The 16,043-nt window shown below is 39.5% G+C and overlaps 1 protein-coding gene across 1 annotated transcript in view; it reads left to right on the top strand.

Moving 5' to 3' along the window:
- The first annotated feature begins 587 nt into the window (after positions 1 to 587).
- MEI4 (meiotic double-stranded break formation protein 4) overlaps positions 588 to 16,043 on the top strand; it is a 72,609-nt gene continuing 57,153 nt past the window's right edge. The window contains exons 1-2 of the mRNA XM_085056467.1: positions 588 to 1,059; positions 11,507 to 11,755. Coding sequence (XP_084912593.1) covers positions 894 to 1,059; positions 11,507 to 11,755 — 415 coding nt within the window. The 5' untranslated portion in view covers positions 588 to 893. The remainder of the gene's footprint in view (positions 1,060 to 11,506; positions 11,756 to 16,043) is intronic.

The raw sequence follows: 16,043 nt of genomic DNA, 5'->3' as shown, positions 1-16,043 counted from the left end.
CAGGATGTCCAGGGTACCGGTGGAGTCACCATTCCAGAAAGTATTTAAAAGATGTGTAGATGTGGCACTGAGGGACATGGTTGAGTGGTGAACTTGGCACTGCTGAGTTAATGGCTGGAATTGATGATCTTAAAAGGTCTTTTCCAATCAAAATGATTCTGTGATTCTGTGCCTCTATAGACTCCATTTCTGGCCAAGAAGCCTTAACACAGCCTTTTCAGCACAGTTGGTGTGAGAACGTTAAGTTTTTATACAAAGATCATTTCTTAACTGGTGAGCTTGGCTCACAGTGTTTCTGCAAAAAGGCAGCTCCTATTTCCAATGCAGTGTTAAAGAAATACTGCTCTGAAGTTTCATGATCCCATTTCCTCTTCAGATACTGTGCTGGTTTTGGCTGGGGTAGATTTAATTTTCTGCACAGTGGCTATTATGGGGCTATGTTTTGGGTGAGAGAAGTTTAAAGAGACCTACATTAATCAGCTAAACACTCTGAGAGACATTCATGCAATTTATAGCAGTAAAGCTTACAGAAGCGAGGGAGTCATTTCAGCTGACCCAGGTGATGGTGAGCTCCGCCAGCCAGACCCCCAGCAGGCCTGGTGTGCGGCCAGAGCCCAGGGACAGGCAGGAGACCTTCTCCCAAGCCTGCCCGCAGCTCCGCTCCCTTCCTCCCTCGGCGGGAGCACCACGGGCCTTCAAATGTCTCCTGCGGGGTTCCATGGCTTCCCCTTCCCGGCTGAGGCGGCCTTTACAGCAAGCTGGCCTTCACAGCTAGCTGCCCGTCGTGCTTCCCTCTCTTCACGCAGCTCATCCCAGCCCCGGGAGCGGGAGGCGAGGCCCACGAGCCCGCGGGCTCTGCCCACAGCCGCAGGGAACAACCGTGTTCGGCCGGGATGAACACGCGTGGGACGCGGAGGGCCCGCAGCGAGGAGCTCCCAGCACGGCACGGCGGGGCCGGGGCTGTGCCTGTGCCTGTGCCTGAGCCCAGCGGGGGCGGTCAGATCCCGGCCCGGGCCATGGAGCCGGGGCGCGGCCGCCGGGGCGCCTCCACCGCTGCAGGTGGGTCGGAGCCGGGGACCGCCAGAGCTGCCCGGAGGCTTGGGGAGGCGGTGAGGGAGGCCGGGAGAGAACTCCGAGCGGAAAGCGTCGGCCCGGCGAGATGCTCCCACCCCGCGGTGTCAGTGGATGCCTCCTCTGGCCTTTGGGGACATTCCTTGTGTGCAAACCCCCTGCCCAGGGTGCGGATCTGGGGGTGCCTTGGACAGCCTGTTCTCCTGATTCCCCTGGAACAGCCCCCTTGTTCTCCCACTTCCCCCGGGCCAGCTGCCTGCTCTCCGGGCAAGAGGTTTCACTTGGGCAGCCTCGGGTGATCAGAGCTCCTGAGCACAGTTTGAGTTTATTTGGTTTATTTGGGAGGAGGTGGCAGCCTTCCACTGCTGTGGTTATTAATAATGAAGAGTATCAACTGTGAATTACTTGTCTCTATTTTTATTCAGATTCTTAGTTTTCTGATACGTTAGAAATCTGAAGTTGTTTCTTTGTCACTTAAGTCACAAGGAAAAACACTGTATTGTTGTGAGGTTTATTGGATAGTTGCTGGGATTCAATTAATGTTTTTAGTGCTCTGCCTGTTAAAGATTGTGTGAATGAGCAGATATTACAGAATATCAAAGAATTATCAAAGTTATCAGTATTTTTACCTGGTTATTTCTAATGTCAGTGAATTGAAGTGATAGTTTCTGATCATTCTGACCTTAGGAATTTAGGGATCATAGGGCTTAGTCACTTGCATTTTTTTCATTGACTGATGGAAGAGAGTAATGATTAATTTCATTTTATCACAGAATGGCCTGTAGTTCTAGTTCCTTAAGATCATCTAGTTCCAGTCCTCTTCCATGGGCTGGGACACCTTCCACTAGACCAGGTTGCTCAAAACCCCATCCAGCCTGGCGTTGAACAGTTCCAGGGATGGACTTTAACCCCAGCTGGCAACTAAGTACCACGCAGCCTTTTGTTCAGTCCCCCCACCCCAGTGGGGATAGTCATAAAGAAAAGGTAAATCTAATAGGTTAAGATAATCTAATAATTTAAATAAAATATTATAATGGGGATATTGAGTATGCTAATAATGGGATTAACAAGAAGAATTGGCATAAGGAACGGGGGAGAGAGTAACAGAACCCAAGAGAAGCAAGTGATGATCAGAGTTGCTCACCTCCTGTTGACCAATGCCCAGCCCATTTCTGAACAGAGATCATTCCCCCACTATCCCAATATTCCTTTGACCAGTTTGGGTCACCTGTCCTGGCCTAATACAAACATTTCTTTTCTTTTGAACAATCTCATCTTCATTCTGCCTATGTTAAATTTTTGTAAGAAACCCCAAAGCAAGGTTTCTAAAATACAATGGATGCATTCTGGAAGGTGACCTGAATCAAACCTGTTCACTGAAAGATACTGTCTTTTAGATTTAAAAACTTTTAGATTTAAAACACTGAGCTGTTCAGGTAAAGGCTGAATGTGTGAAACTGAAAAGGAAATTATGGTGATATTGTAGTCACTATATTTTAACATTGGAAGAGGAGATATGCAAAATAGTCTTGATATAATCCTCAACTCTTGATGATTGCCTTTTTTGAATTCTGCTTTGAAATTCTACATTCAAAAGCTAATACAGTCATTGCAGTAAGTAGAACTTGGGAGATAAGCGCTGCTTTCGTGTTATAACTTGGCAGTATATAAAGGCTGGAATTGTTTTCCACAGTCCCTACTGCCACCTCTAAATTTACTCTTTATGTAATTATTATTAGTATGCATGAAACTTTGTAAAATAATAAGGGTCTGAATTTCATGGTCTCATAAATTTCATCTCATAAAGGTATAATGAAAAGTATATTCTCACTTCCCAAACCAAACGGATTTACACCCAGTTGATTAAGTGATCACAGTTTTGTTTTGGTAGGGGAAGAAATCTGTGCTGACATAAGAATATATAAATTTACACCACTAAGTTGTACTCTAATTTCTGAACAGCAGGTTTTATAGAATAAATTCCCTATTCTGGAAGCACATTCCTGTCTTTAGTAGTCAGAATAGTAAAGAGAAATGTGGTAATGGTACTGCGTGCCAGATTCACTATATATTGCTGTGAGTGACACATAAAAAAAGCCTGTTGAAGGAGGAAAAGGAGTGCAGAAGGAAGAACTCTCAGCTTGTAGGGAGAATATATACACAGTTTTAAACTACCAGAAGACTTGGGCTTAAATTATTTTTTTTCAGATGATCTCATTGAAGAGTGAGGCATAGAAGCTTTGAGGGGGCAAACTGATTTTTTATGCTCATATAATTCTGAACATACCTGATGTTTCTCATGTCTTTACTTTGCACCTGTCTGCTATTTGTGCATTGAAATATGTTCACAAGGTTGTTCTCACAAACTTTTTTCCATGACTTTTGGGTTTTCTTCTAGAAAGCTTCCCCCTGCCCCCCCACCCCCCTGAGATCTACTCAAAAGATCTAGAATTACAAACTTCTTCTGAAGGGTGCTGCTTTCAGCCTTGCAAAATTTCTCTTGTTAGTTAGGCACCTTAAATGGGTCTTTGAAGGTCTCAGCTTTAGCTGCCTGTGGTGCACCAGCTCATCTCAGTGAAGTTGGCTGTCCACAATACTTGTGTGTGCATCTGATGTAGACATTTTAACACTCTTTGTAGTCTGTGGGGGGAAACAAATGTTTCTGGGTCGTGGCTTCACCACAAAATGTACAAATGACTTGGCTTATTTTTAACATTAGAAATCTCTCTTTCTGCCCATTGGTAATGAAAGGAGTCCAGACAGCTATCTCAGTTGTAGCCATCTAAACTGTAGATTTCTGTAGTTAAGAGGAGATAAATCCCATTTGAAAAATGTTCCTGAAATCCTGAGGGATTATGCTTGCATATGTTCTTAAATTCTCTGAAATGGCTGTAATTGGGGAACATTAATAAGCTCTAAAATGTCTTTTCAACTCATTCATGTTATTTGGATTTGGAGAATTTATACGACTTGATTTTAGAAACTAAAATTATTTAAGAGTTTGAAGAAACAGACCATGGTACATTTAAATCAAGTTTCCTTGTGCTTTTGACATAAAGTATTTTAAATATTTATTATTTTCAGTATTGGTTTAGCATTTTTAGTCCCTTAAAAAAAAAAGCTAGAGTTATTGTTAGGCTTGTCATAGGAAAAGCAAGTTCTTCCCTCAATGAATGTGTCCACATTACATATCTTTGTGTATAATGAACACAGGTTGTTTAAAGATGACACTGTGGAGTAGCCTTGGTTTAATATACATTTTTACAATAAAAGCTGCATAATTAGAACACAAGGCATACTTAAGTTCATCTTGATTATGCAGCTGTCCCATTATCATTGCTTATTGTATACACAAATGACATTGTGCTAGGCATGCCAATTAAATCAAGTTTATTTTATTGTTGTTTAATGTTGTAGTCGTATGTGTCTGCAGCTCGGCCCAGTTCCGCTAGAGCACTTGCAGCATTTTGTGCTCCATCAGAATGAGTCAATGTCTTGCTTTGTGTTGTGTTAAGCAGACAAGGTTACAAAGATGTGGGTATTTTTTTCACCTTTATTTGCACTGTGTAATTGACAGGCTAGTTAAAGTAAAAATCATGGCAACAAAACAGTTTTTCCTTTTATGTTTATGCCTTTAAGGACAGGCCATACTCTTAAATTTAGAAGGAAAGGCATTTTTTGATATTTAGGGCTATCTGAAGTTTTTTAGCTGCATAGTAGTGGTGAATGGCAATTTGTTTCTGTCTGGACAAATCCTCTTATTTTTCAATAAAAAGTTCATACGTGAAGAAAACTGAGCCCTTGAATAGCCTGGAAGTTAGATGAATTACAGTCTTGTTTTGTGTCTTATGCTATTAATTTTTTGAATTATTTTTTAAATTCAGATTATAGAGATCTGCATAACAAATAAGTGCCCTGTTGTAAGCAATAAGGTTTTGTCTATGACATTTGCAGCAGTTTCCTCCATTATTAGCCATTAATTTCATGGCCAAACTTAGCAATTATGCCTAAGGTCTACAATTCTTTGATGTGAATGAATAGTCCTCCAGTACTACAGTACTATAGTACAGTTGAATTATTTCAAATGAGTTTAGGTTTTGGTTTTGGTTTTGGTTTTGGTTTTGGTTTTGTTTTGAGGTACCCTATAATTTTAAATCATAGCATAACTTAGCCACCTTCCACCTGTTTCTCTGACACTTGCCTGTTTCAGGATCAGTCAGAAAACTGTATGTACCACTCAGAAGAGTCAATTATATAAAATTCATCTCCTTTACTCATAAATACCCCTGAAAGACTTCTTAAAAGCCCTAGAGCTAAGGATTCATCTGTGCCAGATGAACAGCTCGTCTTTTGATGTGGGGGTTCCTCTTGGCAGGGTAACCCAGAGGTGCCAGAGGAAGATCAGTGGACATGGTCCCAAGAGCTGGAGGAAGCCCATCCCAAGATCACTATTTATTTTCCTCAGGAAGACATTTTGATGTGACTGCAAGTTTAACTGTACCTTTTTCTAGGTTAATCCTGTTTGGGAGGCCAGTTCCTCTAGCTCACATGTACCAATTTGAAGAATAATAAAGGGATCATCCCTATCCTTTGGCTAAAGAGAGAAAATTACTGTTATCCCTTTTAGCATGTTGTTGACTCTGGTGTAATTCTGGCATGGAGTAAAAAAAAAAAACAAAATAGTATCCAGGAGTGGTTTTTTTTTCACTTCTTGAGACTTAATTTGGTGTGCAGTGGTGAAAGCAACTGCTGTGCACTTGGGCTGGGCTGTTCAGTTGTCTGTGGTTATCGGAAAAAAAAGAAACATTGAAGTAAAAGGCAAAATAGTATCTTCTGACAGCTGAGAGAGTGCTAGGGGAGGAAGGAATGCTTCTGGGACTGTAGTGGGCTCCAGAAATTGTCCTTGTGTCTTAAGGATGTCACATGTTTGACCTCAGCTTCCAGATTTTGGCATGTTATCAGTATGAAAGGGGGACCACTAACTAGCAAGGTGCAGCCCTTTTGTGGGATTGCAGGTTTTTTGGAAATAGATTTTATAACATGCTGAAATTACTTTAATTAATGGCCTAAGTGTAGATGCAAGTTTCATGGTTCTAAAGGATGTTTTCATTTTTTTAATAATAATGAAATATTTGAATTCTTTATGTTTTTTAACCAATAATGTGAAACCTTTAACCTTGGAAATGAGGTTACATATCTGAAGTTTCAGACTAAGAAAGTGAACCAAAAAAGTGATCATCTGGAACTAGTGGGGTGAGCTCTTTTTTTCTAATTCGTGGGAATTAATTCTTTTTCACATGTTTCAGACCCTGTCAAAACCAGTGAGAGACCAACAAAAAAAAATCTTCTTGTGGTTAATGATGAAACATGATGTTATTGACTTATTGACCTGATTAGAGTGTCATGATGCTGAATGGCTGGTGTTTGTGTGTGTATATATATATATATATATATATATATAAAACAGGTTTATTTTTTCAGCTATTTGGTTGGAATGGAAAGAAGGTATGTAGCCATTCTGGATAATCTATAGTAATATAACAGTATAAATTATGAAAATATCACTTAAGAAAACATATAAGGAAAATAAAGAAGGAGAAAGAAAGGATAAGAGTAAATAGTGCAGAGGAAAGATATCATCACCCATGGATCCAGCGACCAGACTTGATCGTTGCAATTTTCATGTCCAAAGTGATGATCACAGTGTTGATCAGTCAGGGGTAGGGGAAGCCCTTGAAACATAAAGTTCAATGGGAATTGAATCCCTTCATTATTTTTCATATTAGTACACGTGAACTAGTGGAGCTGCCCCCCCCCCAACAGGATTAACCTAGAAAGAGGAAGCTTGCTTTTGATGTTCAAAACATATGCTCAGGTTCAGGTGGGAACACCCAGGTCCCTTCCCTTTGGGGGACAGTTTTACATTGTCTTCTGCTACACTGTGGACCATGCACAGTCTTCTGGAGAAAGGCCCCAGAAAGGAGTCTGGGGGCACTTTGGGGGTCTTTGATGGTTTATGACCTCTCCTAAGACATGGTCCCTGTTGTCAGCGTAGTTGAGGCAGTGATGTCAGAAGGGATGAAACCCTTCAGGCCCATGTGTGAATGTTTTGATACCTTCCCGGGGGACACAGGGGAGAGTTTTACACCCTGGCCAGCTGTGTAAAGGAGTGTTGGTTTGTCATGGACATTCTCCAGTGGTGGGTGCACACCTGGGCTGTTCTTACACAGATCAGAGGTTTTGCCACCACACACCCAAAACCTCTACTCCTCCCATTCACCTGGGTGGTGCAGACTTGGCCTCAGCAAGGCACCCACTGCTTTTGCAAATGGACAGTTCTTTGAGTTATTAACCCTTAACATTCCAGTCTCAACATATGAGCTGCTACAGCAAATGCAGCTGCAAAACAGGACTGGCAGGTTGGTGGATTAGGATGAATCAGATTTATCCAGGCTTTTTCTGTTACCCTTTTTCCTACTTGTATCAAAGGTCCTCAATGGATCTTACACCATGTCTCAGTTCCCCTTGGTTATGTTTCCTAGAGCTGTACAGGACAGTTCATCGCTTCTTTTGTAATTATTTCAGAAGGTGTATAATTGCTCAGTAGTCTTCAATGGCTAGGATCTCAGCAGGGCTGTGGATCCTCAGTACCCTCTCCCTGCATGAGAGTTAGAAGCCTGGAAAGTCATTCTTGTGTTGGAAATGTAAAGACTCAGCCCTGTTCAATGTTGCTGTTAACCCATCATGTCCTCTGAGTGCATTTCCAGTATCAGTGTGTGGATTGAGGGGTTTATGTAGGGAACCTGTCACCACATGGTATCTGTTTGTTAGCATGCTGAGCCCTGCTTCTAGCAGAGTTTGCAAAGGGTTACTGGTTCTCTACTAAACACTGAGTAGGTACACAAGGGGAGCTTTGAATAATTCTTGAACCTTTCTCTTTCTGACAGACATACTTTGGGATTAGCAGCTAGGATTAGACTGATGACTTCTTTCTGCTCATGGCCTGGTACTATTCTCTGTTAAGGAAAGTTTTTGGTTTGGTTCTAAAACTTTTTTCTGCCTAACCATTGGTGTATTTTCTGTGCTGATAGGAGCAAAAATATTATTGATAAAACTCTGTAGCTGCCAATATGCTTTTAGTGGAATGTATTGGGTGGTGCAGCACTTCCTGAGAACAACAGATTGCTGTGCAATTTTTGCTAATGCACAGTTGGCCATCATCCCCATATTTCTAATAGTGTCATTTGGTGTGTTATTTTCTAGAAGACTTCTACAGTAGTTTCTGAGACAGCAGCTGTCCCTTTAGGGGAATGGTGAAAAGCCTGAATCAACTTTTAGAATTTCTGCTTTTTTATACACAATCTTCTCTTTTCCTAATCAGAAAAGAAATTAAAAGAAATTATGATAGTGTCAGTAACAGAAAGCCGGTGGAAGAGCTGTATGTTCTCCATAAAATCTTTAAGAAATCCATTCTTTCTGGAAATGCATGCAGGAATATAGCTACTTGTCATTAGTTGTCTGTTTTTAAACAAGAGATTTTGTGATTCTAACAGAATGACTTCTCCAAAAGCTGCACTGTTTCTAAGAAGAACCAATTGTGTGATCTGCCCTGCTGTTGGTTTTTTTTTTTTTCTAACGGCATTTTTACAAGTAATTATTCCAGAAAAGGAGTGATTCTTTTTCTCCAGGGTAAAAATATCTCCATAAACACATTCAGTGTAAGGCACTTCTACTGTAGAGGTGAATCTGTGTAAGATGTTAAAGATTAAAAGGCCTCCCTCAAACTGCGAATTTCATTAATTCATTAATTAAATGTATGTCTTAAGTGTTAAGGTGGGATGCTATTTGAGATTCTCAAAGCAAAATTAGGTAGGACCGTGGTTTATGTGACTTACTAGGGATACATCTCCTTTAGAAAACAGCATTTTGGAATGCTGAGGGTGAAAGATCCTTTTGCTTGTCTCCATCGTGGTATTACCTTGTGCGCTTAGGTTTTCATTACGCTTAAAACTTAAAAGTGACTCTCTTTATTTTGGTAACGAGCGGTGAAAAGATTCTACCAAAGTAGCATTTCACACAAGTAGCATAGAGGTAATATGTCAGTGGTCAGACAGAAGACTTGTATTTTCTTTGTAATAGTATGTCCTGTAAGTAGACATAAACAGAGTACAATAGATAAGAAGGTATTACTGGTGACTCTAATGATAAAAGGCACCTGGGCATTCATGAAATGCTGGAATTAAATACCGCTCTCTGACCAGTACTGGAATGTTGGTTGTTTTGCAACTTCCATGAATGTAATGTAAAGGAAAATGCTAATAGTGACAAAGCATGTTATGAAACAGAAAGTAAATATGTATTTGTCCTTAAAAGGAAGGTGAATTGGAAAGCTTTTGCAAAGTAGCCGCTGGAGATACCAAATTGTTAAACCAGCAGTGCAAGACATTTTTCTGCCTGCCCTAATTTATGGTTCTGCTCTGCACAGGAACTTTGTAAGAATGGAGCTTGATAGACTCTGAGTAATATCTGGATGAAACTTCTGTTGATAACTTCTATTGATGAGATAATCTGGGAACCACCTTTCAGGTTCAAAGACAAGTATTTTGGATACCTTACTGTTTCTATTTAATCTTCTTTCAGTGTGGTTCCATGTACTTCATTTTATTCACAGCTTTGAAGGCAGTTCAATTACTTGCATGGTTTTGCATTTGTAAACATTTCCTTTGATGTATAAAGCAAGCAAGAGTCTTACACCAGTTAGCTGTCCCACAGAGGTGCTAATCCTTTGAGATTGAGAGAACCAACTTTTGCTTTTCACTGAAATTCTAGATATGAATTGAAAAGTTGTGTGAAACAGATTTTCTTTATAAGAAACTTTGCAAAAAGTACCATTTAATGTATAAGTGCTTTAAGTAATGGGTGTATATATAGTATAATTCACTTTCTAAAGGCTTGCCTTTTGATTAGCTTTAAGAATGCATTGATGGCTTAGATTAGTTGATTTTGCCCTGACACATGGCAGGAATGGAGTGTTTCAAGTGGAGAAGAGTAGCTTAAAATATAGCTGTAGGTAAGTAGATCCCAAGGAATTTTTGCAGCCTTGTCCTTTGTGCTCTATACAATGTAGTGTTAACTGGCAGCTGTGTTTGAGTGGACAGTGTGCAAGGGGTGCACAGGGATTGTTTGTGCATTTCAGAAGTACTTGAAAGGTGAAAGAAATACTTTAAAAACAGTGCTTTCTGTAAGTGCTCCTGATGGATGAATGAATATCTTATGATTTATGACTTATTATCCAAAACTGAGGAGAACCAAAGGAAAAAAGCAGCTTAGGGATAGCAGATGAACTGTGAAAGGATGACCTAAAATACTTTTTTCAAACCTGTGCTATGACTATTTCAGAGCTATTCAACACAACTTATTATAGTGCTTAACCTGCAGTTTTGTTGCATAACAAGAAAAATAAAAAAAGTATTGTGGAAAATTTGTAGATGTCAAAGCCAGGGCAAAAGTGTAGGAAGTGATTTTTTAAAAAAAAATTATTATTATGGAAGTGATATTTTTTCGAGAAAAGAATACATTAAACAACTGAATGAAAATGGTGTGGAATTAGAAAGAAAAGGTTATTTTGCTAATTAGATAGGCTAGTTATTTTTAGTTGTTTTTAATTTCATTTTTCCCTTCTCTGCTCCCAGAGGTCCTGTGCTGTTGCACATGACATAAACATCTGTTTAAATATTTTGTTTCTCTGACTCTTATAATGCCTTTAGCCCTGTCCTCACTGTTCTTAACAGCTAATAAAACTGGCTACTTCCCTTACTAGCCACTTGTGTCACTTTGAAGCTGTCTGCATAGCTTTCTGCAGGCTTGAGGCTTAATGTAAACTTAAAACTTCAAGGGTACCAATATCAGGTGTCCAAAACCAGAGACAACCTCAACGTTTTATCTTTTGAGCACTGGGGACCTTTTGGTACACTTTGAGAAAATTATCTGTATTGTGTTTAAGTATAAATAACCCCAAATGCATTCTTCAGTCATGGGTTTAGGATTCTTTTGCAGGGGAGGGAGTGTCAGGGTGGTTTTTTGAGGTTAGTATTTTTACTGTTTTTATCTTTGTTTTAGTGGAGATAACATTTGCATTGAAAATTTTGCTAAGATAAGCCTATTTGACGTGCTTGCTGTTTCCACAGTTATTCTCAAACACTGCCTGAATTTTATTGTTATAGCTAGAGTGCAGCTCATGGATGTTCTGTTCTCACATTGTGCACAGATTCTTGTATTTCTGCTCTTTTTCTTGATGATTTAGGAATGCACTAGAAATAAAAGAATTGGTCTCACAGTTGAACAGTTTTCAAAGCCAAGAAAATATTGTGCATAATTTCCTTAATGGAGTCATAGTGAAATAACCTTTTTGTTTTCTGTTTTTCTAATGCAATAGAAATCAAAGATGGAAGAGAAAATCAAATTTGGTATTTGAAAATATCAAAGCTAGCATTGGCTTTTGCAATTATCCACTCAAAACCACCAGGGAAGAGTTCCAAAGAATACACAGAGTACCTTGCCAAAGCAGTTTCCGAACAAGATTTTGGATGGAAATGGAAAGTGGAAGTGCTGGAAGCTGAAGTTCTTCGATTACGACAGGAACTTCTGTTGAACAGGATCTCTCCAAGATTCTGCTTGGAAAACAGTAAGTCACTCAAATAATTTCTGCCTATGTTGCAATAGTGAGGAACAAAATAGCTTTCGTGTTGCCTATACCATTTCTTGTACCTAGGCAAGTTTCAGTGTACAGTGTACAGTGTACAGTTTTCTGTTTTTCCCAAAGTTCTGAGGTGAAACAATTCATTTGTAGTGGAACTGTGTTTGAGAATTTGATGCTTACTCAGAATTTACATATTTAACCTTCAGAATCAATATGTATTATGCAAAATAATTGCACACAAAAATTGTCAATACAGACTGTTACTCTATAACATTGGAGATACTGATGTACTTTATTTACATTTGGATCATGTCTTAAAGACATATCGCATATTTTTTCACCACTCTGCAGATGTTTAAAATCAGAATTTAAGCCAAATGTGTTGGAAGCGTTAATCCCTAATATGTGCAACAGGAAGGTAGGGCAGGCAAAGGACCAAAGGACTGTATATGATTTTTTCTCTGAGTGTACTGAGGCTGTGGATACTGTGAATGTTTTTTATGGCATATGATAAAATATTGTGAGTCTGATATTATTGGATTCAGGAAAGCTTTTAGTCAAAGATGATTTAAAAAAAAATGGTCTCAAACAGCTGTTTCTCTGGCTTGTACATGTGGAGTGAGTCATTCTCAATTTAAGAGATCAGTGGCACTGTGTGAGCTTGGAAATCTGGCAGTGGAGGATGTCTGGCGGCTCTGGGGAGATATTTTCCTGGGAGACAGAGGTCAAAATACTCTGGGCTGAAGAAGAGAGAAAGTTCACTGTTGAGGGGATCTCTAAAATCAAGATGTACAGCTAATTGCTTTATGACTGGAGATTTTTAGAAGGTTCCCCAGTGGAAAACTTTTACTTTGTGGAGGCTTTACCACACTGCTTTTGTACTGAAACAGTAGCTTCTCTATTGCCTTATGAAAAGATTTCTATTTTCTAAATTTGACTCAGAGGGGGATCATTAGACTTTAGGTAGAAGCTCTAATGGTTTATGTATTTTATATGTACAATAGACCTTTCTCCACAGAGAATTGGTTTAGTGACTATTCTTACTTCATTATTGTCTGTGTGTCTGTTTTCTGCAACCTGTTCCAAACATGACATTTGAGACTAAAAGTAACATTTAAGATGCAGTTTCCAGCAGGTTTCTTATGTTTTGAAGAACTGGCTGCATATGATCAGGAGAGATTTATAAACACCTGGTGTCTGGAGAGGATATTCTAATTGTGGATTAAGCAGAACATAGCAAACAGTATCAATTAGCAAAACATAGCAAGCAAAATCAATTCATCTGCAACTTGTGTTCTAGGTCTAATTTTTGAAAGATTCTCTAAACTCTAAATTTTAGCTGTGAGATAGACAGGCAACTCTGTCCCTGGCAGATAACACACCTTGCAAAGGATGTTAATTTTCATTGCCCTGGTCACACTGCAGTTTGTTCACAGACTTAAAATGTGATAAATCTTTTTTCTAATTTTAGATGTCTTACAGCTGCACTGAGTTTCTGCTGTGTGGACATTCATGATTTCAGTTACAGTGACGACGAATGCTCAGTCACTTGCTTTTGAGTAAAGAAAGATTGTTACTGGTACCTGATGGAATATCTGTTGGTGAGATCTAAACACTCCTCGGGAGGTCAAGCTGATGATGTATATTAATATTACAACACCTGTGGTTGACATGTATGGGAAGATGGTCATAGAAGCAAGGCCTACCTGAAATAGGGGCCACTACACCACTGATATCTTCAGCCCCAAGGGAAAAAACCACCTTTCTATTGTGCCAGTTTTGAGATTTTTCAAGCCCATGGAGATTAGAAGCTAAAGGGTGGCTACTGCTTAGATACAAAGTCACAAGGAGCTTGAATCTAAGTTAAGAGAAAAAGTGGTAATAAGCAGTGTTTCAGCCTTTTAAGTGAAACTACTGTAGATCCATCAAGCCACTGTTATGCTCTGTTGTTGATGGTAGATGTTCCCCAAGTTTACCACCTAATATCACACCAGAGGTATGCTCTGTAGGGCTGAGGATGATAACTAGGTGTGTTCTTAGCACCAAGAACCATGATCTGCAGGTATCATGGGTCCTTTTCTCTTCCACTCATTTCTCTAGCTTCATTTCTGGAGTTGGTGTTCTGCTTAAAATAATGCAGCTTCTTGAAAAGATTTCAAACTCTGAGCTTTTCTGTGGCTTTCTTGTATTTTGATTAACAACTTTTTAGATAAAGGAATACCTGGGTTTCGCAAAATCAACCACCAGAAAATCTCATGCAGTAAGGATAAGATAATGCTTTTGTTTCTGCTGGTGTCTCTTGAGAACTGAAGAGTTTGAGTCCTTCAGCCAAGGTTCACTTTGCAGCTATATCTTCTCTGCTTTGCATTCCTTATGTGAGCTTTCCTCTCCCACCTGCTGTTTGTAATAATAATAGTAGGTCTTTCAGAGGCTTCAGGAATTATTAGAGACTGCCCATGGAGTTTTATTTCCCTGATGTGAGAAATTTATGAGCTCTTAAGCTGTGATACCTGTTTTCCCCCTCCACATGAAGTTGCACACAGTATGGATGTGCAAATACATGAAGGATAAAAAACAAATTATCCATTTTTAAAGGAGGTGGTGCCTAATTTTTTTTTGTCCTACCTGAATAGTTCTTTGTCCTCAGAGACACTAAAAAGGTTTGTGGGTTACTAGCTTAGGGGGAGAAGAATGCTTTGCTGCAGGTAAACTGCTTGTTGGTATGAGTTGTTACAGGTTTATGTGTTGTTTGTGAAAGCGCAGTGATGTGTATTCACTGACTGTGCTGTGTTTGGAAGTTCCTTACTTGACTTGCTGTTCAATGTCTTTCTGAATACAAGGACTCTATTCCTTGGTGGTGCTTTTGGCTGTACATCAATCATCTGAGGGGGAGGAGAAGCAAACTCTTTTGCAATTATCTGTTCATTATTTTTCACCTTGAGTGTATTGCATTGACAACTATGCCCATGGGTAGAAAAAAAGTCAAATTTCATTTTGAATCAAAGTTTCTTGCCTTTCTTTGATTCAGATTAAAATTTCACACAAAGGAGGATAGAAACTTGGTCTTTTTCTAAGTATATATAGTATTTCAGCATTCTGTTGTCACTTTGCTTTGGAACAACATGAAAAGATAAAGGGTCGTACAAAGCATTGATGAATTGATAGATTCATGGATTGAAGCACCTGTCCTCTAAGACAAATTCCTTCACTGTTATCAGCTCATAAAATCAATGATCATACTGTTTCTTGGCAGGTTGTGTTAAAGAGTTCTGAAAATCCTGCAGCTGTTATTCCAGCCCAAGAAGGCATAAATGCAGTACTCTACCCTTTTTTTGCCAAGCATGTATTTTAGAAATGATGATTTAGAGGATGGATGTTTATTGCCTTGGTTGCTTCAGGCTGATACTCTTGAAGGTTCCAAATTGATTGTCCAGAGTATATGTTTAGCAAAATGTGTATCAAAAATGCGTTCTGTCTTCCTTAGCTTCACCTTCAAAGTTTGTTCAAGGTATTCCCTTATGCAGTGGATAGGAATTTACTGAACTGCCTGCTCCTCTAATTAAAATAAAAACTGGATTCTCTCCCCCCCGTACCTTTTTAGAATTAGTCTTCCTTTTATAGATCATTTACAGTAGAACTACTTCCACCATGCCCTGGAGTCTCCTCCTGTTCTTAGCCTCCATAGTAGCACGTGTGCCAGCCCACCCTACCACAGTGAGTCTGTGTGTTTGGAGAAATGCTGAACTGAGTCGGAACGTGATTAATGTGAGTGTCTGATTTTTAACTGCATCCTGAGGCTGTTTCACCTTTCAGGATACTGTCCCCTAGATTGTCCCCTATACTGTCCCCTGTGTCAAAGGAGCAACTTATATCTCTTTCAGGAGTAAGACCCAGAGAAAAAAAGAATGTTGTATCTTCTGCTTCACTCCTTAACTTGGTGTGTTTCTTGAGGCATTTGTTGTACATGTGGAAAAAGGGAACAACTTCCTTTGTAGATTACTATGAATGAAGACACTTCAGTCTCATTTCTTCTCACTGGAAGCTGAGACTTGCTGTGAAAGTAGAAGCTTATAGAACTGAAACCAACCAGTTCAACAGGTGAAGTAAAACTGATTATAAGCAATATAGAACTACCGTTTACCAACAGCCTTGGTTTGGGCCACAGAGCTCAGGACTTCTCTTCCCTTTCCATTTCCCTTTAAGTCATGGCTTGGGAATTTCGTGCTCAAAAGGGAGAGGCAGAAACTCTGGGTGCTCATCCTGTACCCCAGGA

This window comes from Lichenostomus cassidix, chromosome 3 (genome assembly GCF_008360975.1).
Source record: "Lichenostomus cassidix isolate B80296 chromosome 3, HeHo_3.0, whole genome shotgun sequence".
Taxonomy (NCBI): Eukaryota; Metazoa; Chordata; class Aves; order Passeriformes; family Meliphagidae; genus Lichenostomus; species Lichenostomus cassidix.
This window is presented reverse-complemented; position numbering and strand designations above follow the sequence as displayed.